The sequence below is a fragment of the Drosophila sechellia genome, chromosome 3R, assembly GCF_004382195.2.
Source record: "Drosophila sechellia strain sech25 chromosome 3R, ASM438219v1, whole genome shotgun sequence".
In the NCBI taxonomy this organism is placed as follows: Eukaryota; Metazoa; Arthropoda; class Insecta; order Diptera; family Drosophilidae; genus Drosophila; species Drosophila sechellia.
Window position 1 is genome coordinate 1347207 of NC_045952.1, and position 25315 is coordinate 1372521.

At 38.8% G+C, this 25315-nt stretch overlaps 1 protein-coding gene across 5 annotated transcripts in view; it reads left to right on the forward strand.

The window, feature by feature from the left end:
• The window catches only part of LOC116801412 (sialin-like), a 36197-nt gene extending 13576 nt beyond the window's left edge, over window positions 1-22621 (forward strand). The window contains exons 2-5 of one of the 5 annotated variants that reach the window (XM_032720690.1): window positions 5552-5646; window positions 12452-12609; window positions 12667-13737; window positions 22330-22570. In XM_032720690.1, the coding sequence (XP_032576581.1) occupies window positions 5556-5646; window positions 12452-12609; window positions 12667-13737; window positions 22330-22527 (1518 nt within the window). In that variant the 5' untranslated portion in view covers window positions 5552-5555 and the 3' untranslated portion in view covers window positions 22528-22570. Of the gene's footprint in view, window positions 1-5551; window positions 5647-12451; window positions 12610-12666; window positions 13738-22329 lie in introns of those variants that run through there. The other 4 variants (XM_032720691.1, XM_032720689.1, XM_032720692.1 and 1 more) reach the window with 4 other exon arrangements.
• Window positions 22622-25315: the final 2694 nt, after the last annotated feature.

A 25315-nucleotide genomic window follows, 5' to 3' on the forward strand; every position in this document is an offset into this window, starting at 1 on the left:
TTAATTCTGAATAATTTTTGAGACCTACAAAGCGGAGCCCTCCTAGTAATCGGGACCTGTATCTTACTCAATGCAAATCGGTTAAAACCAAATTGGCTAAGAATGGCTGTCTATGACCCAAATCGAAATTTCATAAATAAAGGTATCGCTTATAAAGAGCCAAGCACCGATCTAACTGGCGACAAGGATTTAAAAAATATATTTATATTTGAAATTTATATTTCCAAATTAGCTCGTGCAAATTAATGGACATGATATTACGTCACAACACATTAGGAAAAAAGAAAGTGGTGACGAATTGATGGACGTTTTAAAACTGTGTAGAGTAGAATCCACAATAGAGTAAAATTATGATAAAATAAACGAAATTGCCAATAGATTACACAACCGGATCTTAACACACTCTGACGAAACGTCTACTACCTATGAAGTAAACAGAATTTCTCTTTAAGTATTCAGGGGCAATCTTCCAGAAGGAAATAAAACAATGATTTTCGCATAAACCATCAGTCATATAAAATTATTGAAGCAGCACGTCATCAGAGCTATACTTTGTAGGGACCTATTCAAAAACAATTTAACTACAACCCTCCCTTTAAAAAATATTTCAATAACGATAATAACAATCGTAACGAACGAACTCCAAATGGATACGGAAACCAAACCGTGGACCACATAAATAGAAATTTTCAATAAGGGGACCAACAAGACTCCCCATTATAATATTAAGATCTTCCCAAAAGACCATCTTTTCATTATCGATACTGGGGCAGACTTTAGTATTAAAAGTGAAAATCAAACATCGACGTCCAAGTAAAGGCAATTGGAAACATTACCCAAATAAAAAAAAAATTGTGCAAGTTTCGTTTATTCAAGAAATTTAAAACAAATCATTATTGGTGCGAGTTCTTGGAATACAACTTTTACGATAGTTTTGATGGCCTAATAGGAGGAAACATACTAAATGATCTAAAAGCAATAATATATTACTCGAAGCAGATAATTATTTTGAATAATGTCAGATTGAAGTTGCCCACCCAAAAACATACGTTGTAAAGTTAAGAAGCGAGCACAAGTCATACCCAGCGGTACTTACCATAATTCGTACTTCCCAGAAACTACTAACATTCACGAGCGCAGTAAAATTCAAAATGCATGCCAAAAACAATATATTTTAAAGATTATAGGTACCCCGAATAAAATAATAATAATAAAAAAATTATGGGTTGTCCAAAAAAAAAATGGACGTATGAAACCAACAGAAATGGCGATTTGTCGACGATAGAAAATTAAAATCGCAAGCAATCGAAGATCGATATCCTATGCCTAATATAAACGAAATATTTCATAAGCTGGGTGGCTGTTTAATATTTTCATCTATATTTTCGCAAATGAGCGAGTGCTATATCCAGAAGATAGGATTTTTAACTGGCAACGGGCACTACGAGTTCTTGCGAATGCCATTTGGACTTCAAAATGCTCCTGCACCAAATCACTTTTTTATTGTATACATTGACGATATTCTTATTTTATTGAGCATCTATCTGAAGTATTAAATTGTCTGGCTGATGCTAACTAAAAGCTTTAAATTGACAAATGTGAGTTTGCCAAATGCAAAATATAATTTTAAGGAACGTTTTAAATGCAGGCGGTCTGAAACCAAAGAAAGTTGAGGCAATCGATAGGATTAAATTGACAACAATGCAAAAACAAATAAAAAGTTTCCTGGGCATGACTAGCTATTTAGGGCGATACATAAAAGATTACTCTAAAATCGCGAAACATTTAATAAAATACAGGAAAAAATTCCAAAATAAATGGAGAAGTCTTTTATTTTATAGAATAGTTTGAAAAGCTCAAAACCCTAATTAAAAGCGAGGCAGTGTGGTCTATCGTAACCTCCAAAAACAATTTACACTTATTACACTTTCCAGCAACTATACTACTAAACGAATTTTAATTTGATATTGCTTTCATCAAAGGAAAAGGAAATTCTTAGCGGATGGACGGATATGCGCTAATAATAGCATCTTAAATCATCCCGAGAATTAATTAGACATGAAATCATCCAATTAGATAAAACATATATATATTTAGGCGAGTTCCCCGACTATCAGATACTTAGCTACCCGATACTCAGCAAGTGTGAATGCCCAATTTCATAATTTTTCAGGGAAATCGATACACATTGGGGAATATAACGAGAAAATTTCAAAATTGTTGAAAAGTGTGTGTGTGACCGGTTTGGCGGCTTTTGATAATTATACCCGTTACTCGTAGAGTAAAAAGGTGTACTAGATTCCTTAACAAGTATGTAACAGGCAGAAGGAAGCGTTTCCGACTATATAATGTAATATTTATTCATATAAGGATCAATAGCCGAGTCGATCTGGTCATGTCCGTCTGTCCGTATAAACGTCGAGATCTCAGGAACTATTACAGCGAATTTGAACAAGTTTTGAATATTTTTTCATGATTTGATTTCTTATAAATTTCTATCCATTTGCCAAAAATCTTTTTGGCACGCCCAATCTAACGCCGCTCTTAAGCAGCCAAACCGGTCACACCCACACTTTTGAACAATTTTATTCCCAAATCCTTAAAAAAAAATAGTAAAATAATAATATATGGTATATAATAAGTGGTCATGTGCCAAAGACAGACCCCTATGTTAAAACAACATTTCAGGCATACATCCCAAACTGATTTATCAAGTACAGCAAATATGCAGTAGTAGATCGGCAGCTGATAAAACCATTTTTTTATGTCAAAACAAGAGAGAATGCTATAGTCGAGTTCCCCGACTATGCGAACGCGAAATTGTATCTTTTTTAGGTTATTTAAGGATTATTGATATTGGGGAATAAAATGAAAAGGAGTAGAATAGAATATAAATAGGCAAGACAAACAATAAAACAAAGAAAAATCTAAACATTTTTCAAAAGTGTGGGCGAGGCAGTCCTGGCCGGCTTGTGACATATGGCAAACATTTTTTGGCAAATCCATAAATATGAAAAAATATCAAAAAATATTTTATCTTCTTGCTTAAGTATTTAACTTTTATACCGAATATTTCACTTGACTTGCAAGTCTCTGTGGATGTTTTCCTTTCTTAGGTACCAGCTCCAGTCATAGTACGCAGGATTTTTGATTTGGCTCGCCCTAAGACGCGTTGTCCCATAATTCAAAGCCGTAAGTCCATATTGGCTTAAGCACAGTAATGTAGATGAGAACCATGTAGTCAAGACTTAGGGGAAAAAGAGCGTTGATGAGGAGAGAGAGAGTTGATGAGAGGAGACAAACTGCTTTGAGCTTCATATTTGTGGTTTTAGTTTCAATGTGCCTACGCCACGTGAGCCGCCTGTCTAGGTGTACGCCCAGGCTCGTTACCGCAGCAGCTTGTGATATAGGTGTGTGTTGTGGTACTAGAGTGGGGCAGTCCTGTCGACCTAGCTTTTTGTTTCGAAAGACTTGTTGGTAGGTTTATTTATTTATTGCAGGATGCTGGTAGTGTTTTATCCTTTCCTGGATTGAGCACCTACATTATTATTGATTTTTACAATTACGTTAAAGAGTTGACACATTCGAACGGACATTAAGGGAGTTGACTTATCATCTTATTATTGATATGGTCGTGTCCAGGCTATTTTCCAGGATGTCGGTTTACAAGGGTATGAGCGTATGAGCGTTTTGGCAAAAAAACTTTTTAGAGGTGTTAAGCAAAAGTACATGCTCTAAGTTCATCGCTCTAATCCATTTGCCAGGAGCGCCCCGCGGAGATGTTTCGGCATCAATTGAAGTCTGGAGATGTAGATGCGCCTTTCACAGTTTGTTTGGAAATGGATGGGGAGTACTGTCTTTTAGTATTTGTTTTGACCTCGGTGATCTTTGCTCGGTGATGCCTTGCTTCTGCTCGTATTGGCCTCTTGGCGCTGGAGAAGAGGCCTCTACCGTGGGCTCGGTTAAAGACCTCTTTGTTTTCCTGTGCTATTAGGTCTAGAGACGGTTTTCCTACGATTAATAATGCCGCCTCGTAGGACACTGTTCTGAAGGCGCAGCAGATACATAGTGCCGACAGTCTATGAGTAGCAATTATCAAGCGCGTTTGCCCACACCGGGACGGCATATAGCATGGTCGCCCGGGTGACGCTCGTCAGCAGTCGTCTGCTCGCCTGTTTTGGACCTAAAGTGTTTAACATTAAGGTTGATAACGATTTACTCCTGCTGCTTTCGAGCTAGCATACGCTAGATGTTCGAGGGTAGGTACTTAATTGCCCAAAAGGAGGCCAAGGTACTGCCAACTTCGACAGTATCCATCTCCACCTTCCTTATCAGGACAGCCTTTGTTTTTTCCGGTGCCAGTTCAAGCCGGAGGGTTCTTATTATAATCGATTTATTCTACTGTTTTATGACTGACTCCTCCGGTGATGTCGCTGCTCCTGACGACGTGTCGGCCCGGCCAGGATTAGGATGTTATGGGGCAGGGCGTATCGTCCACGGGCGAGCCAACGCTCGGCCTGGTCCCACCTTTACTGACCACTGACTCCGCTGACCCTTTCAGACACGCCAGGAACTTCTCCACTCCCAGGATCTCTCTTTACTTGCAGTGCTCGTCCTTTACTTCCTGCGGGCCTCTTGTTGCCCGACGCTTCTCACTACTTCCTTTCACGCGCGGTCTGGTTGACTGAATCCACTTCTCCGCCTTCAGACTCCGATCCGACTGCGCAACTGCGCGACTCGCGCCGGTACTCTACTTGACTATCCTCGCATACGTACGGCTCCTCGCGTGTTGTGACTGACTGCCGCGGGCTGCACGTGCGCCGTCCCTTCATAGGCCGCAGGGATCCCGTTATTTTTCCTTTTGCGCACGGCCCGCTCGGGTACAAGATCCAACTCATGTCGCGTTACCGGTCGACGCGGTACCGTTAGTTCACGGTCTCTCCGCTTTGCCGGGGTCCAAGGTCCAGCGCGGTACCGTTAGACCTGACGGCCCTTGACTCTTTCTGCATCGCAGACTTCTTTGATGTTGCTAGGCCACTCCCCTGCACCCAGATTTGTGGGAAGTTTTAAGACTCCTCACAATATATAAACCTTATATAGTAGGAAACGCTTCCTTCTACCTGTTACATACTTCTCAACGAATCTTTTTGCCACGTCCACTCCATTGCCCTAAAACCGCCCAAAACAGCCACGCTGTGGGCGTGACCAGCTTGGCGGCACCGAATGCTGTCCTGTCTTGTCGCTCTACTTTTATTCTGCTGTCGCTTCTCCTGCTGCTCTGTTGTCGATATTCCTGTTTCTCTTTCTTGCTCGGACCATGTTTTTTACCGTGATTGCAATAGACTCTTACATAAACATATTCAGTATATGGCTGCAAATTTCTTATTGTCTGCGTTGAAAACATTTCTCTGATGTGCTATACCCTCAGGAAGGTCATTGATAACCCCACACAAATACATATTGACCCTGTGTTCAATTAAAATCGCTTCAAAAATATATTATATAATTATATTATGTATGCAATAACAATATTTTTTTTTTTATTCAAAAGTGAAATGTTTAATTCAAGGGTATCATATTCTTCACCGCAAGATGATGTTCCTACTGGAAGGGAAGGAAGGGAAGCCCAATCCTCGGTTCTTCGTGGTAAGCTCTTAAATAAAGATTAAATGTATTTATTGTAGAAAAAAGTATATAGGCCGATATAGTCAACTTCCTCGACTATCAGATACCCGAATACCTATCAGATACTCAGCTAGTGGGAGTGCGAGTGAGAAATTTTAACATCGTATCTAAAAAAAATTGTGAAATAAATAAATAAACAGTATCTATAAGTGTGAGCGTGACAGTTTTGGGAGAATTCTGGGCGTTAGAAGAAGTACAAATTGACAGAGTTTAAACGAAAAAAAAACATATTTCTAATGTATGGGTATTGCTGCTAAACGCTGCGTTGGTTGGCCTGAGAATCGGATCACATGAAAAGCGAGAGATGAACGAAATAAACAAAGGCAGTTAGTAAACAGTTTGTTTACTAACTTAATATCATGATCAATAGCCGAGTCGATATAGCCCTGTCCCACCGTATGAACGCCGAGATCTCAGGAACTATAAAAGCTGGATGGTTGAGATTAAGCATACACTTTCCAGACGCAGCGCTTGTTTGTTGATTCATGTTGCCACTCCTCTAACGCCTGCAAACCGTTCAAAAGTGTCACGCCCACATATTGATATATTTTATCATATTTTTATTAGTCTTGTAAATTTCTATCGATTTGCCAAACTTTTTGCAACGCTTTAAAACAGACCAAAACTGCTACGCCCGATGTCGATCGACACCTAAGAAGAAGATGAAATGGATCTTCAGGTTGAGTAAAAGGACTTTGAACAATACATCGATACAAAAAACGACCAAGAGAGTTTCGAATATAATTAACTTCCGACGTGTTCTGCTGAGGGAGATTTTTATTCTGAGGACCACATAGTGCAAGATATATTAAAATCACCTAGAACTTCCAATTGGTCCCTATAAGACAGTCTATTTGGGACGGATTTTGATTACGATATTTGGGTAATAAGAATACGGCGGAATGTGAGAGTACGTAATAATAACAGACCTATCATATAAAAAGAGAGAATGCTATAGTCGAGTTAAACGATATCATTCAGATATCCTTTACTCAGCTAGTGTGAATGCGAACGCGAAATTTCATTTTTCTGGGATATCGATATAGATATTGGGGAATAAATTGAGAAAAAAATTCAAAATTGTTCCAAAGTGTGAGCGTGACCGGTTCGGCGGCTTTAGGGCGTTAGAGTAAGCGAGGCAAAAAGTTTTTTGACAAACCGACAGAAATTTACAAGACTAATAAAATTAGCGGTTTTAGGGCGTAAGAGAGGGCGTGGCACACATTTTTTTGTCAAATTGATAGAAATTCACAAGACTTATAAAAATTTGAAAAAGTATCAACACGTTTTTCAAAGTGTGAGCGTAGCAGCTTTGTACGGCTTGTGGGCGTTTGAGTGGGCGTGGCAACATGGGTCAACAAGCTTGTCCTGCGTCTTTGTCTCTAGAATCTGTACGCTGAATCTTAACCTTCTAGCTTTTATAGTTTTAATGAGATGTCGAGGTTCATACGGACAGACGGGCAGACGGTCATGGCTAGATCGACTGATCCTGATAAAGAATATATATATACATTATATAGGCGGAAACGCTTGCTTCTGCCTGTTACATACTTTTCAACGAATCTAGTATACCCTTTTACTTTACGAGTAACGGGTATAAAAATTAATTCCTTGACTATAATACATTACATTTTTATTAGCAATGAAAAGACGAGATTTATAAGTCGGGTTATAAGATTGGGTTTTAGCGAGCGAGATTTTGCATCCATGCGATATGTAAAAGATACGAAAGCGAAAGAATAATGAGCGACTTAATTGCAGAGCGAACAGCAGAATGCTAAGGCAAAGGTGTAGGTGCGAGTGAACAAAAGATGAAACGAGAAGGAGGAGCTTAGATAACCAAATTTTTAATTAATTAACTACCGTTATTTATGTTACTTTCGACATAATTCAACAGGAGACTGAGCAGTATTTTTACAGCATTTAAATTAAGTTAATTATTATTTCAACTTATAAATTAAATCTGCAACTTTTGTAATTTATAACATTAATTTTTCAATAAAAGAAAATATTTTTTAAAAATCAATATTTATAAAATAAATGAGAATATGCTACTTGTTTATTTCAAAATTGATTTCTTGAGGCACCTACTTTTTCAGTCAATTTCACTCACTTTCTAATTACAATTAATCAACTACAAAGTCAGTTATGAAATTTATTACGACCTTTCTGTTGAAATGCTAGCCACCGAATGCCGTGACTTGCGCGTTCTCATTTTCTTATGTTCCGTGCTTATTTTTGAGCTAGATATACATGATTAATGCCAGCTTATAAGTAGGACAGAGATGACCATATAATTCTTATATCTACCGTAAACTATACTGCAGCATGGTACAGTGTGCTTTTTGAATATCCATCTCGAAGCCCTATTCTGCGTAGCCTGGATCCTATTGATTTGGTTGTCACAAGCCACAAGCCCCAGATTTGGAACCCGTACAGCCCTCTCTCGGTTTGTGCTATACAATGCATATCAGCCGGAAGCATAGTTGTCGGAAAACTTTTTTGCATCCAATTACCTTTGATGTTGTCGCCGCTATTTTATTCCCAAACTAGTTAGAGTTTTAATGGGAAAATTAAGCAACAAGTTAGTGCTTATCGCCTACAGAATAAAGGTTTGCAGACAATTGTTAAGCAGGAGATTCCGTAACCCCGAGTTCTCCAACATTGAAAAGCTGCAGTACTTGAAAACTTGTCCCTAAGGACCAGCCATGGATGCCATTAAGTCGACCAACTATCCAATGCCTATAGATCTACTCAATAAACGGTATCCTAATTAACGTCTTGTGTTCCATTCTCACACCAAGAAAATACTAAGCATCAAGAAAGTAGGTGCGTCTTCGGCGCATAAACTTCGGCAGTTTTCGGTCAAGGTCAACTCACAAATGCACGCTTTGGAATCCTTAGCAACGGCTCAGGAATTTGCAGATTGCCTCCATGCTGCTGCCAAGATTGGATGTTGGTAAACAATCTTGATGGGGAGGACCCACGTCAATGGATAAAACACCCTCTGCAAAGGAATTCTAATGTTTTTTGGAAAACCGTTGTCAGAAACTATAGAGCCTTCAGCATGCCATGGGTAGATATACCTTAAGATCTTAGATGGTAACAAGTAGCACATCTCCACATCTTGTGGAGAGATTCTCCTAAGGAGGAGTTAAGTGTGTTCAAGTTGGATACAGTCACTTATGGAACCAAGCCAGCAATCGCTCGAGATGAGGGGCTCTACATATCCCATCGGATCGGCTGCTTTGTTAGAGGATATTTAGGGGATTGTTAGCGGAGCAGTTTTTGCATTTTGATGACGGGAGTGACATAACCAAGAGCCTTGGTCGTGATGGGATACTTTTACGGATAATTTATTATCTTCTTGTGTCTGTCTCAAACTAAAATACCTAATAAGCGTTCTATCTTATAGTTACTTATTCTGGCTTATATTAACATCCTTTTTGTTCTCATCGGACCTGCAGCTGCTAAATGCAAGATTTTCTTGCAGCTATTGTGGAAGGCTAAACTGCTCTGGGACGAAAGTCTTCATTTAGAGTTGCAAACGACCGGGATGGATATCAGCAGTAATTTTCTGAATGCAAGCCGTTTAGTACTAGGCCCTAAGAGTATCGTAGAAGTTCATGGATTCTGTGATGCCAGCATTGAAGCGTACGAAACTTGCGTGTACATCGTTTCCATGTCCGAGGAGGCAACTAGTCATCCCCTGTGCTCCAAGTCTAGAATAGCTCCCTTAAAAACGTTTATGGTACCAAAGCTGAGTTTTCGGGGGCTTTTTGAATTCCGTATTGCAGATTCGATGGGAAATATTTATGATGAATGGTTCGGTAGTGGCCTTGTCTTGGATCAGGGATGAACTTTCTAAGTCGTTTTATGAGCTTTTAAAGGTGAAGTGTTAATCAGCTGACTGAGAAAATGCAATTCCCGCCAAATTATTTGCTTACTTTTGCAAGTGGTACGATCGTTAATACGCATCCATAAATTATAGTAAAATATGGAAAATAAATGCCAAGGTATGATGTTTTTAACGTATGTACGTAATATATGTGTTGTTGTACTGTTTTTATGTTGTGTGACATCCAATTTATGTGTATTTTAACAGAAAATTCTAACGTGTCCCCTGTGTTTCGTGGAGTATAACTAATTTGCTGACAATTTTTGACAAAAGTTCAAAACGTCAGTTTGTACCTATAACTATTGTCTTTGACGGTAAAGTAAAATCTTTTGCCATTTATGCTCGTTTTCTTAAAATTTGATTTTATTTAGGCAAGTTCGAGTTCAGACATAGCGACCTCCTGGACATTTGGAGGCGTAACAATAGGCAAATAAGTTATGTTTCAGATTACGTTTATTCCGCAATCAACAACAATAATCTGGAATCGAAACAGACAGAAGAGGTTGAAAAAAAAATAGTACATTTTGAATTATTTATTAAAAGAAAACGGCCCGAGTGTAACAGACAACTAGACCGATTTATTTCCAAACATACCAAGTGGATGGCGTCTAAGATAAGAATTCTTGTTAGTGATTTTGGGACGCCGAAACTTATCTTACCAACTGCAAGATTAAGAAGGAAACTGGCATCCAATCTGGCATGTGAAAGTGATCACGACTCAATCTTTTGATTCATGCAACAACTGTTTCTGCTAGAAAAGAATGCAAGAGAGACGTAGCCTTTGTTCTCCAGAATTTCCAAGCGAATCGATGTTGCAAAAAATTATTACCCACTATTATCAACAATTTGTTTAAAAGACAGAAAGAGAAAAAATAGGAAAAAACCACTTCCGAAGGCAGTAATAAGTCTTTTGGAAATACAGTCTAATTTTAAACCTGATCCATCAGACAAAATATTGGATTCACATTCTGATTCTGATTAGAGTTCATATTCGGAAATTTATAATGTAGAACTAGAAGAAGAAGAGGGCGAATATTTTTAAAACAACAATATACCCACTTTTATTTAAAAAAAAAAAAAAAAACTATGACTCCTGAGACATACCAGTAGTTAATATGGGAGGCAAGAGAGGGCGTGGTCGCACGGACCAAATTTTGTGTGCAAACTATTTGTGATTTAACAACAAAATGTACAACGTTTCAAGTCTGTAGCTCAATTTTTAGACTTTAGACCACAGTGCAATGTAACAACACGTTATTTTAATAAACAACACACGATTCGGATTATCAACTTATTTATTTCCTTTCACTTCAGTATGCTTGTTTCCTTCGCCAGAGTCAAAACTAAAATAAAGAGTAATTATAAATAGCAGTCAGAGTACAGTCATAGAAAGAAAGAGCGAGCGCGAGAGAGAGAGTGTTGGCGGTCGATCTTCGCTCAGCATCATGGTGCTGGTTCCCACAGTAGGCATACTGAGTACTTGGCTACTTGAAATGGCATCTAGAAACTGACAACTTAAAGGTCGATACACTGGTTAGTAGTGCTTAAAGAGCCTAACTTACCCCCTTCTATGAGTTCTTATCGCATTATATCCGTCCATTACCAGTGAACGGTAACTTGTTTACATATTAGGCATCGTATTATACATTTACCATTAACCGATTTAGACACATTTTTGTTCTCAATGTAACCACGCGCATCGCCGTCTCCCTAGTCAAACAGTGCGAAGTTCTAAGCAATATAGATTATAAAACATATGCGCTACTTCTGTTTAATTTATTTAATTTAATTTACAACTGTTATTTTGAAGATTTTTATTTTCAAATATTTACACAACCAGTGTCACCTCTATAGATTAAAGGAACTATTTAAGCATGCAGATTTCAGTGACGTTTACGCATTGCAATAGTTGCTACGTTCACTTAAAATATATTCTTTTATATTATTACAGTCACAGTATTAGTCTTGTAAATTTCTATCGATTTGCAAAAAAAAACTTTTTGCCACGCCCACTCTAACGCCCTAAAACTGCCCAAAACTGACACCCCCATATTTTTGAAAAATTGTTGAATATTTTTTCATAATATTATTAGTCGTTTAAATATCTATCGATTTGCAAAAAACGGTTTCCCACGCTCACTCTAACGCCCTAAAGCCGCAATCCGGTCACGTCCTCACTTTTAAACAATTTTTAAATTTTCATATTTTATTCCCCAATATCTATCGATATCCCAGAAGAAGGATGAAATTGTAATTTTTATCTGCGTTCAAAAAAATCGGAAATTATTCAAAGTTAGCGTTAAGATAGTTGTTTAGCAAATGAGCTTTAGAATACGATTGTATGCAGGGGAAATATGAGAAGACTGAGCTCAAAACTAAGACAGTCTGTCCCTCCGAACGCTCTGTACAAAGATGAGCGAGCGAAAATTAGAATGAATGCAAATGTTTGCTTAGGTCTAAGAACAACTAAATGAACAAGAGGAAAACAATGAATGATTTGTTTAATTTTAATTATTACAATTGGCCTTGTTTAATGGTGCCGGCAGCGTGACAAGACAATCGTTGAGCGGGCTTCTTATTGCATGCTAAAGCATTTAATTTCTGATTGCTGCAGACTCGTCTTTTGCAGTTCCATTAACTAACTAACAGGTATCGGCACCCAACTTTAGCATTCTTCCTTCACCTGTATAAGCTTTATTCAACAGAAAATATCAAAGCATATAGCTCCATCGTCAGTTTTTACACCACTTTACAATGATATAGACGGATATAAGTATTTCTGTAGGTCGGATAAATAAAGTAAATACGTATATAATTTATGAAGTAAATGTATGAGACTTTGTTTATACCTAATTCATTTAATTACAGACAAAATTCCAGCGCGTTTGGTGCTTTATTTCCTTTCGTGGTCTGGCTTTCTGGTCTCTTTTATGATGCGCAATGATATGAATTTCGCATTGGTGGCAATGATATCGAACGATAATTCAACACAAAACCAATCCCATAACAAATCGCAGCAAATATTGGTAATACAAACTTATAATATTTGCATACTTACCAATAATAATAATTTTAATTTTTAGGGTACTGGGACGGATGACCAAAAAACAATAGTAAAATCTGTTGTAATAAGTTCATTCTATTGGTGCTACGTGTTGTCGCAGGTGGTTGGAGGGGTTGCCACAGAATTGTTTGGAACCAAGTGCGTATTTGGATGGTCACAGTTAGCAACAGCTCTATGTAGTTTTATGATGCCATCTGCAGCGCAATTACATTACATAGCTGTTATTGTGTTGCGGTCTATTCAGGGATTTGCTTCTGGTTTGACGTGGCCTGCCATGTATGCAATAGTTGGATATTGGATACCTCTCACGGAACGTTCACGTTTTATGTCAAGCTTTCAGGGTTTTAGTATTGGTATTGGTTTAACGTATCCGTTATGTGGATTTATTTTATCAGAATGGGGTTGGCCATATATATTTTATACTACTGGTACTTTAGGGCTTGGATGGTGTATACTATGGTATTTACTTGCTTTTAATACACCACGCGAGCACCCTCGTATTACTAAAGATGAATTAAATTATATAGAACTTAACGTCAGAAAAGAAGTAAACAGTAGTGTTAAAGTTAAAGTGCCTTGGCTGCAAATATTTAAATCCATACCTGCTTGGGCGATTGCTATAACAACTTTTGGACGAATATTTGTTCATTATATTTTTATTGTTAATGGTCCGACATTTATGGGAAATGTTTTAAAATTTAATTTTGAAACAAATGGTTTTCTATCTGGAGTTCCATTTATTTGTTCATATATATCATCAGTACTATTTTGTTATATTGCCGACAAAATTGTATTGTATAAGGTTTTAAGTCTTACTAATGTAAGAAAATTATTTACTGCTCTATCACAAATTATTCCTGGGGTGTTAATATACTGTATTGGTTATATAGACAATGTGTACATTTTGTTAACGGTGTGGTTTATAGCTGTGATATTTATAACTGCATCTTATGCTGGAGCTATGGCCAATATAATTGACTTAGCGCCAAATTATGGTCATTCCGCAGCTGTTTTAGCATTTTGCCAAACAATTCATATGTCTGCGTCCTTTATATCTCCGCTTACGGCTGGATTTATCGTCACCCAAGAGGTAAAGTATAGAATTTAATTTAATATTGTAGATACAAAACACAATAAGTATTCTAAAGATGTAGATACGCAGTCAACGGGTAATACTATTTATTATACCTTATACTTGAAGAGGAGGGTTTGCGACCTTATAAAGTTATCACAATCACTGTTCGCCTGTCCGTATAAGCACCGAGTTCTCGGCAACCACAAAACCGACGCAACGCAAGCTTGTTTTAAAAAATTACCATGCCCACTTTCTTACACAGCAACAAACCGTGTAACAAACTGAGCGGGCCACACTTTAAAGATTTCTTCTATTTCGAACCAGAACCATCTGCTTTATGGGTAGTATCCCATAACCTTTTAATTAATTATAAGTTTACTTAGTATTTTTAGTATTTTGGTAAATGACATGCAAAAACAAATTTATTTTACTTGTTACTCGTAGAGTAAAAGGGTATAATAGTTTCGATGAACAGTATGTAACAGTCGTTTCCGACTATATAAGGTATACATGTTCTTATCAGAATCAATAGCCGAGTCGGTCTAGCCATGTCCGTCTATCCGTATGAACGTCGAGATCTCAGGAACTATAAAAGCTGGAAGGTTCTAGAGACATAGGCGCAGCGCAAGTTTGTTGCCACCACCCAAATATCGATATTTTTTCATAATTTTATTAGTCTTGTAAATTTCTATAGACTTGCCAGAAAAATTTTTGCCACGCCTTCTTTAACGTACACAATCCTACCAAAATTTCCACGCCCACACTCTTGCAAAATGTTTTGTTATATTTTCATATTATTGTAAAGTGTCAACCGAACCGCCAAAAACTGCTTCGCCCACACGTTTGTAAAATGTTTTGATAGTTTTTCATATATTTATTAGTTTTCTATCGACTCACCAAAAAATTTTTGCCACGCCCTCTCTAACGCCAACAAACCGCTCAAAACTGTAGGCGTGGCAAAACTGTACCATTAAAAAAAATATTTTTATTTTTCTCCGCTTCTTTGCCACCGAAGTGCTGGGCACGCGGAAGCTATCGATGCCGCGTGCGGTTCGCTCAAAAATAGCAGTCGTACTTCGGCAAGCTCGCTCCTTGCACCTACAAAGTGTGTAGCATAGTCACTCCTAATGGTACGCGGACTGCCTCGAAGACTGATGAATCTTCTCAGCGCTGCGAAGAAGGAAGAATTGTAAGATCATGACCAACTTCCAAATGGGCTGCTTTTGTGGAAAACCAAACGAAGACGGCGATATAGCCTGTAGAGTGAAATGCTGGATTAGGCTGCACTCGACACAGGCTCCATTTTAATACATCGGACGCATTTATTGATGACGGCCTCCAGTCCACCAGAACCTTTGCCATAATTTGGAAAGCAACGCCTGCAGTTCGGCATGTAAATTTTTCTCATGATAATAAACAATCCTTTAGTAAATGTATCGGAAGCCTAGTATCGTAGTCCAAGCTTGCGTTCTGAAGCTTTCCTCCGACTCGAAGTAACCGATCGGACCGAGTATAGGCCTAAGCTTCTTTTCTATAGAAACGGCTTGCCCTGGCTAAGAAATTCCATTCACTCTTATTCCAAGTGAACTTGCTAATTGCTCCTCAGAAGAAGTACAGTTCCCGAGTTGATCTCCTCCATTGAAAGACGGCCTTTAAATGGGATAGAATTGGCTCTGCAATTTTAAATAAAAGGACGAGTGTATGCATTTACGCGCTGAAATTTATCGAAAGAGTTAAGGAATTTTAAGTTCTGGCAAATCCTTTACTGCATGCAACAGAAATGGCCAATGGAATGGCATATCCTTCCGACACGACGTCTGCTGGGTATAAGTTCGTCGGAACATGATGCCAAGTCATAACCTTCGTAATCTCCTGAATTTTATAGATTCTGTTTGATACGAATACTTAGAACTTCCTCATTGGTTGCCAAATCCACGAATACAAAATAGACGAGTCTGACCAACAAAGGCGCAATCGAAATCGATGGATTCCTTGACATTAACGATTAGCTCAGCCAATAAAAGCGCTGCGGAAAGTTCTTATCATGGAATTGTGCACGCCTTTAGTTGGACTACTCTTGACTTGGCACAGTCAACCCATTAGTCAATCGCAAGTCTAAGCACGCTCCATAAGCTTATATGCTAGCATCGCAGAATCTCGACGGAAGCACGAGGCTGCATTAGGAATGATGGAGATTTTATGTTCTGTACGACCGATAACAGTAAGGTCCACTCCCCTCATGGCCTAGGAACTGGCTCTGGCAAGATTTAGATTTTAGGTTTTGTGACAATTGGGGTTATTAGACCAAGTGGATCATGTAATTAGGCTATTGTCGAGATTGCAATTCGCTTGGTGGGTCGATGATTGGACGGATTTGAGAAAAATTAGATATAAGCTTATTTGAAGCCGGATCCCAGGCTAACCGCAATGCTTTGTCTATATTCAAAGCATCATGGAATTTAATTATCTGATCCTTTTTTAGACTCTCCTTCTAAAGAATCTCCTACCATGTCCTAAAATGTGTTTGGTGTGCCGATAGCAATTGGCAAGACAAACAAATAAATAATATAAATTTTCAAAAGTGTGGGCAGGTTTTGGCAGTTTTGAGGCGTTACCATACCAAATTGAAAAAAAAAATAAACAACGGAGAATGCTATAGTCGAGTTCCCCGACTATCAGATACTCAGCTAGTAGAAGAGTAAAGTGGGCATGGCAAAATATCCAACAATTTTTCAAAAATTTGGGCGATTTTAAGGAGTTAGAGTGGACGGGCAAGTTTGTGGGCGTGGCAAAATTTTTATTTCTACAAATCTATAGAAATTTTACTTATAAAAATAAGAAAAAATATCAAAACATTTTTCAAAAGTGTGGTAGTGGCTGTTTCTGTGTGGCTGTGTGGTAGTGGCGGTTTTAGGGCTTTAGAGTGGGCGTGGCAACATTTTTTTAGCGAACCAATAGAAATCTACAAGACTAATAAAAAAAATTGAAAAATTGTTCAAAATGTGGTTGTGGCCGTTTTGCCCGGTTTTAGGCTGTTAGGGTGGGCGCGGCAAAAAGTTTTTTTGCAAATCGATTCAAATTTACAAGACTAATAAAAATTTGAAAAAGTATCAACACGTTTTTCAAAGTGTGAGCGTAGCAGCTTTGTACGGCTTGTGGGCGTTTGAGTGGGTCAACAAGCTTGTCCTGCGTCTTTGTCTCTAGAATCTGTACACTGAATCTTAACCTTCTAGCTTTTATAGTTTTAATGAGATGTCGACGTTCATACGGACAGACGGGCAGACGGTCATGGCTAGATCGACTGATCCTGATAAAGAATATATATATACATTATATAGGCGGAAACGCTTGCTTCTGCCTGTTACATACTTTTCAACGAATCTAGTATACCCTTTTACTTTACGAGTAACGGGTATAAAAATTAATTCCTTGACTATAATACATTACATTTTTATTAGCAATGAAAAGACGAGATTTATAAGTCGGGTTATAAGATTGGGTTTTAGCGAGCGAGATTTTGCATCCATGCGATATGTAAAAGATACGAAAGCGAAAGAATAATGAGCGACTTAATTGCAGAGCGAACAGCAGAATGCTAAGGCAAAGGTGTAGGTGCGAGTGAACAAAAGATGAAACGAGAAGGAGGAGCTTAGATAACCAAAGCTATTCGCACAGTTTTTAATTAATTAACTACCGTTATTTATGTTACTTTCGACATAATTCAACAGGAGACTGAGCAGTATTTTTACAGCATTTAAATTAAGTTAATTATTATTTCAACTTATAAATTAAATCTGCAACTTTTGTAATTTATAACATTAATTTTTCAATAAAAGAAAATATTTTTTAAAAATCAATATTTATAAAATAAATGAGAATATGCTACTTGTTTATTTCAAAATTGATTTCTTGAGGCACCTACTTTTTCAGTCAATTTCACTCACTTTCTAATTACAATTAATCAACTACAAAGTCAGTTATGAAATTTATTACGACCTTTCTGTTGAAATGCTAGCCACCGAATGCCGTGACTTGCGCGTTCTCATTTTCTTATGTTCCGTGCTTATTTTTGAGCTAGATATACATGATTAATGCCAGCTTATAAGTAGGACCGAGATGACCATATAATTCTTATATCTACCGTAAACTATACTGCAGCATGGTACAGTAGGCTTTTTGAATATCCATCTCGAAGCCCTATTCTGCGTAGCCTGGATCCTATTGATTTGGTTGTCACAAGCCACAAGCCCCAGATTTGGAACCCGTACAGCCCTCTCTCGGTTTGTGCTATACAATGCATATCAGCCGGAAGCATAGTTGTCGGAAAACTTTTTTGCATCCAATTACCTTTGATGTTGTCGCCGCTATTTTATTCCCAAACTAGTTAGAGTTTTAATGGGAAAATTAAGCAACAAGTTAGTGCTTATCGCCTACAGAATAAAGGTTTGCAGACAATTGTTAAGCAGGAGATTCCGTAACCCCGAGTTCTCCAACATTGAAAAGCTGCAGTACTTGAAAACTTGTCCCTAAGGACCAGCCATGGATGCCATTAAGTCGACCAACTATCCAATGCCTATAGATCTACTCAATAAACGGTATCCTAATTAACGTCTTGTGTTCCATTCTCACACCAAGAAAATACTTAGCATCAAGAAAGTAGGCGCATAAACTTCGGCAGTTTTCGGTCAAGGTCAACTCACAAATGCACGCTTTGGAATCCTTAGCAACGGCTCAGGAATTTGCAGATTGCCTCCATGCTGCTGCCAAGATTGGATGTTGGTAAACAATCTTGATGGGGAGGACCCACGTCAATGGATAAAACACCCTCTGCAAAGGAATTCTAATGTTTTTTGGAAAACCGTTGTCAGAAACTATAGAGCCTTCAGCATGCCATGGGTAGATATACCTTAAGATCTTAGATGGTAACAAGTAGCACATCTCCACATCTTGTGGAGAGATTCTCCTAAGGAGGAGTTAAGTGTGTTCAAGTTGGATACAGTCACTTATGGAACCAAGCCAGCAATCGCTCGAGATGAGGGGCTCTACATATCCCATCGGATCGGCTGCTTTGTTAGAGGATATTTAGGGGATTGTTAGCGGAGCAGTTTTTGCATTTTGATGACGGGAGTGACATAACCAAGAGCCTTGGTCGTGATGGGATACTTTTACGGATAATTTATTATCTTCTTGTGTCTGTCTCAAACTAAAATACCTAATAAGCGTTCTATCTTATAGTTACTTATTCTGGCTTATATTAACATCCTTTTTGTTCTCATCGGACCTGCAGCTGCTAAATGCAAGATTTTCTTCCAGCTATTGTGGAAGGCTAAACTGCTCTGGGACGAAAGTCTTCATTTAGAGTTGCAAACGACCGGGATGGATATCAGCAGTAATTTTCTGAATGCAAGCCGTTTAGTACTAGGCCCTAAGAGTATCGTAGAAGTTCATGGATTCTGTGATGCCAGCATTGAAGCCTACGAAACTTGCGTGTACATCGTTTCCATGTCCGAGGAGGCAACTAGTCATCCCCTGTGCTCCAAGTCTAGAATAGCTCCCTTAAAAACGTTTATGGTACCAAAGCTGAGTTTTCGGGGGCTTTATGAATTCCGTATTGCAGATTCGATGGGAAATATTTATGATGAATGGTTCGGTAGTGGCCTTGTCTTGGATCAGGGATGAACTTTCTAAGTCGTTTTATGAGCTTTTAAAGGTGAAGTGATAATCAGCTGACTGAGAAAATGCAATTCCCGCCAAATTATTTGCTTACTTTTGCAAGTGGTACGATCGTTAATACGCATCCATAAATTATAGTGAAATATGGATGGTATGGTTCGCTCTTTCTTACACAAAGTTCAAAATACTGGCCGGCCTCTTGTGTTATTAAACGACCATTAATCAAGCTTGCTATTAAGTAAATGCCCATATCTGGATATTAATATCAATTGCAATTCATTCCATACCATTCAACGAATATTTGGATAAGTCTCCAAATTTATTTACCATAATTGCCATCATGGGCTTTGCACGGAACTAAAAGTCTCATATGGCTCGTCGAGCGTACGCATATGTGGCACGAAATTAAGGGAGTTGCAGTCTAAGGGATTTGTCAAAAACTTAAGCTCTATTGCGTCGCTACAACCCTTTCTGGTTGAGAATGACACTTAACGCGTTGGCAGCCGTTTGGAAAATTCGGCACTTTCAAACTATGCAAGAAGCCCAATGATTTTGCCCAAACACCATCCTATTATTCGGAGCTTTTATAACCTACAGCTGCACGCAGTTCCACGAGCACTGCTGGCAAATGTACGTTTGCAGTTCTGGGCTGTTGGCGGGTTAATAATTGTCTCAGGAGTGGCTCGCAAATGCGTTAAATGTTTTAGGACTGAGCCGCAGCTTATTGAGCATATCATGCGCAACTTTCCCAAGCAACAACTGGCAGGATCTCGAACATTTTCAGTTGCTGGAGTCGACTATTGTCGACTCCAATCCAAGTTGTTGGATTGCAATATACCGCCCACAAAGTTCTACATCTGGAGCTTGTTCAGGACTTGACATTGAACTCATTTCTAGGAGCCCCTAAGCGTTTTATTGCCACTCGAGGCAAACTTTGTCGACGCAAAAAAAGAATTGAAGAAATTAACACCATTAGCATTGAGCGACTTAAATTTGTCTGTTATTAATATTTTGTGTGGCTGACAATATCGATGGCGCTCCATTCCCTCCCGACCACCACATTTTGGGGGATTGTGGGAAGCAACAGTTAAGACGGCCAAGCATCATCTGTTTCGCTCCGTTGGAACATCTCAGTTTTGAGGAGTTGCGTACCCTCGTCTATCAAATTTCTGCAATCGTTAATTCTCGGCTTTTAGTTTCGATTTCAGAAAACTCAGGTTACCTTGATGTTTTGTCTCGCGCACACTTTCATCATTGCGGATCTGCTGAGGCGCGTGTAGCGCATGACTTGACTAAACTACAATCTTTTAGATGGATGGGGGAAAGTAACACACTTTCAGCAGATGTTTTGGGCTCGTTGGCGTGAGGAATATGTAACCCTGCTTCAACAGCGCTCAAAATGGCGATCAACAAGTCGACCTTTCGCATTGATGATTTGATACTGGTCAAGGGCGAGAATCTCCCCCAAATGCGTTGGCCAGGATGACGTACCTCAAATGTCTGAGTTAAGGACAGCATCCAGCATCATTTGTAGAACGGTCAGGAAGTTGTGTATGCTGCCGTTAGATGATTCTGTTGAATCTGTTTCTGTCTTTCGACAGAGTCGACAGGAGCCAACTCCTTATGATTTCTTAACAGCAAAGTCGAATTCCCTAGATACTAATACTTAACAATTTTGTTTCTATATCATTATAATATAAGGCCGCAACCGGCAGCGTCGGTCGTTTTCACGTACTCACTTTTCGTTTCTTGGCTTCTTCGCAGCCAAATACCTTTGTTGTTGTCGCCGCTATTCTAAGATCAAATTGACAAGAAACTAAATTGATAACGTTTCCCAAGGTTTTGTTTGTAAGCTTATTATTAAATGCCGGGCATCTTCAGGTCGCAGGATCTTGTGAATCCACTACCACTTCTGGCATGAGTATCTGCCAGACTTATTTTGGTGTTCTCCTCAAAAAAACAATCAAAGTCAATGTTGCTGGTATCTGGAGAAACTCTTCAAATGACTAATGATTGGTCAATGAAATAAGAAAATAAAGAAGAAAGTCATTATCATAAGGATTTAAATAATTAAATATTACCGATATAGTTTATAAGGAAAATTGGATAACCAGACTTGGTGAATCGAATTGTTCAAGATGCATTTGATGCAATTGTCCGACTATCAGATACCCGTTCCTCAGCTAGTGCAAATGCGAACTCGAAATTACATAATTGTTCTGGGATATCGATAGATATTGGTGAATAAACTTAGAACAAAATTTAAAAATTGATCAAAGGTGTCTGCGTGGCTGTTTTGGTCGGTTTTAGTCCACGCCCAATCCGTGCAAAACAGTTTTTTGGCAAATCGAAAGAAACTTACAAGACTAATAAAAATATGTAAATATATCCAACAATTTTTCAAATGCTTAGGCGTGGCATATTTAGTGCGGTTTTACGACGTTAGATTGGCCGTGGCAATAAGTTTTTTGGCAAATCGGTAGAAATTTACTGTTGTAATAAAATTATGTAAAAATATCCAAAAAAATTTTTAAGAGCGTGGGCGTGGCAGTTTTATGCCGTTAGAATGGGTGTGGCACAAATTTTGTTGGCAAATCGAAAGAAATTTACAAAACTAATTAAAATATGAAAAACTATCAAAACATTTTTCAAAAGTGTGGGCATGGCAGTTTTGGGCGGATTGTGGGCGTTAGGGTGGGCATGGCAAATTGGGTCAACTTGCGCTCCATCTATGCCCCAGACATGGCTAGATCGACTCGGCTATTGATCTTGATCAAGAATACATATATATACTTTATATGGTCGGAACTTTGGTAAATAACAAATGCAGTTAATATTACCATGAATGAAGGAATTTATATGAAAATAATAAAAATGATACTTATTGGAAAGATTTCATTTTTAATTTATAAAATTCTTATTATGTATTTTTAGGACTCCATTGATCAATGGCGAAGAGTATTTGAAGTCTCCGCAATTATTTCTATTCTGACGTATCTAATTTATCAACTTTTCGGGACCGCAGAAATACAGACATGGAATAAAGGACTACCAGTTAATGATGATTCAGATGAAGGGAAGGTTTTATCGACAGCAAAGGATGATTTCGATAATACTGTTGGACCAATTTAAAGAAATCGCAGTTAAGATAATTAACTGATAATACCAAATTTTATATACTGTTATATGTTCGCTGTTATGATAATAAAATATCACACATATTTTACTTTATTATTTCTTAATAATCTAACATAGACAGCATTGAAAGTTAAAGAAAGTGCCCACATAAAAGTGGTTACTTTTTGTAATTATTGTATAGATGGCGATGGCGATCCCGACTTGCCAATTGGCACTGCACTTGAAGAGGAGATGCAATTGAAGTATCTGTTTTTCGTCAAAGCCCTTCGGCCAAAACATTACTTAATGGCAATAAGCAAGATTTGCCTTCCGAGATCCAACGGAGTTCTTAATCGATTCATAACTGGGTTCTCCAGGGAAATTAGCAATTCAAGATCTAGTATTGCGTTGTAAACTCCAGAGCCGGGTCTTCGGCCGCTTAGTGCCGAGCGTGACCGCCGAATAAGCAATTCGTCGCATGCGCAACGTCCGGTGATTCTGCAGACGTTGGCAACATAGTTCCGGGATGTTTGACACAGCAGATTACTTAAAATGCGATCGACCGTTACGGGAAGCGGGGTGTGGGGCGTCTGGTGTCAGTGTTTGGGGACGAGTCATGGTTGAGGGGAGGGGTCCACCAGAGAACTCAAGTGCAGGGTTATAACTCCTCCCGACCGCAGATTATTAAGCGGTGAGGGCCGTGCTCGTCCCCTGCCCTCTAGGACCAGAGTGCTATCGGGATACCTTTTGTCGACATCAGTTTCCTTCACAAGAATTAAAGGAACAGTGCGATCGCCATTGCGGTCAAAAGCTCCGCCATTCTTCTCCCGATAACTTCCTCAGGTTTTCCAGATTACAGTCGTTCCCGTATTGGAGCGATGTCTGTGACCGTTGTTAGTAGAGCCGGCATTACCACCGAGTGAGACAACGAGTAGCTCGTGTTTTTTTTTTTGTCCACGCTGACTGTTTCATATGTTAACTGAACCACGTAAGTCCCAGCCAGATGGTGCCTCCTGAGTCCGGCTTTAAGCGTGCCATTCAAGCTGGACAGGAATATCGTCTCGTCTTTAGGAGGTTATTCTAGCGGCAGACCATCGTGGTACCACGGCATAGGTTAAGAGTCAAAGGCGGTCAGGTCGAACGGTAATTAATAGACCTTGGACCACGGCAATGCAGAGAGACCGTGAACTAACGGTACCGCGCTGGACCTTGGACTCGAGCTGGAGGTCGAACGGTAACGGTGTAATGGTAAAGGTGGAGAAACAAGGACCTGGCATGGTTGGAAGGTCAGTGGAGTCAGTGGTCGGAAAAGGCGGTCCCAGGCCGAGCGTAGCCTTAACCCGTGGACGATTCAGCCTGCCCCCCATAACATCCTAAGCTCGTTGAGACACGCAAGACAAAGAAAGCAAAAAGTCGCAGAATCAACACCGCGCAGCAGACGGCGATCACCGGAGAAAGCCACAAATACTCCAATAAAACTACTTTAATCTGAAACTCTGTCTTCTCCTTGGTCGGGCAATCACACAAATCATAAATTTGGTGGAACGAACACACAAACTCTTTGAGCTAGCCGCTGCAACTCATAGCGAGCAGTTGAACTGTGTCTCCAAGGTTGGCATGTTTACCAAATAACAAATTTAGTATGTAAGTGGCTTCTGAACGGAACGGGTTTGAAAATAACTGGACCAAATGTCAGATCTTACAGAGCAGCGCAGCAATGAAAAAACGCAAACTGTAGAAATATTTCCAGTACCGTCTGAACGATTTTTGGGAATAACGTCATATTTTTGGCAGTTATTTGCTGGATATCCTGGTCATAGGTAAACATTTGTCAGACCAATTGCGAACAAATATGAAGTTTAACTTTAGAGAGTTGCAGATGGATGGATTTAAACGGATCACCTGTTTGGAGTCCACAATACGCAGTCCACTCGGACCGCATTGAATCGGTCCAAAAAAACTTCTTACTTTTTGCCTTTCTGCGCCTAAATTGGGATGCAAACCGTATATTACCTCCTTATTCCAGAAGACTACTTTTAATTAACTTACCGTCCCTAGCTAACCGTAGAACTATGCTTGGAACAGTCTTTATTTGTAAGCTTATTCGTGGGGATGTTGAGAGTCCCGACTTGATTAGTCCGCTTAACTTCTCGGTTCCAAGTAGATTCACTAGAAACTTATCTTAAATCATTGTAGATCTAACTATGAGTTGCATGACCCTTACAGAGTTTTATGTTCTGACTATTATAGACTTTATCCTATTATCTGTAATCTTGACTCTCTGCCGCTATTAAAGCAATCAATTTTTACTTTTTTAGTACCTAATTAGATCCTACTCACACTAATATTTATAAGAGTTATTTAACATTATGTTCATTTCCTCGTTTTTGTTCTCTTTTCTATATCGCGTCTATCTTCTCGCGATTCGGGCCGAACGATACACGGCAGCACCCCTCGGTCGGTTGGGCGGGAGGTGTGGCCGTGGGACCCGTGCGAAAAAAAAAAAAAAAATAATAATAGCTAATATTTACAGCCGACCGTCATAACCCAATCATTGGACTTATAATATTTACAATGACTTTAATGATGACACAAGCTACAGCAAGAAAAATCGAAATAAACCCTATCGAAAACAATCAAGGATTCGTTTTATTTGAATCACGAACAATAGAACTTCCTACTACTTTTATGCACCACTGTCTCACAATCAAGATAATCAACCATAAATTACAAATTACATACAAAAAATTAAATAATAATAGTGTTCCAAAAAGGTATTTGTAAGTGGAACGTATGCTGTTAA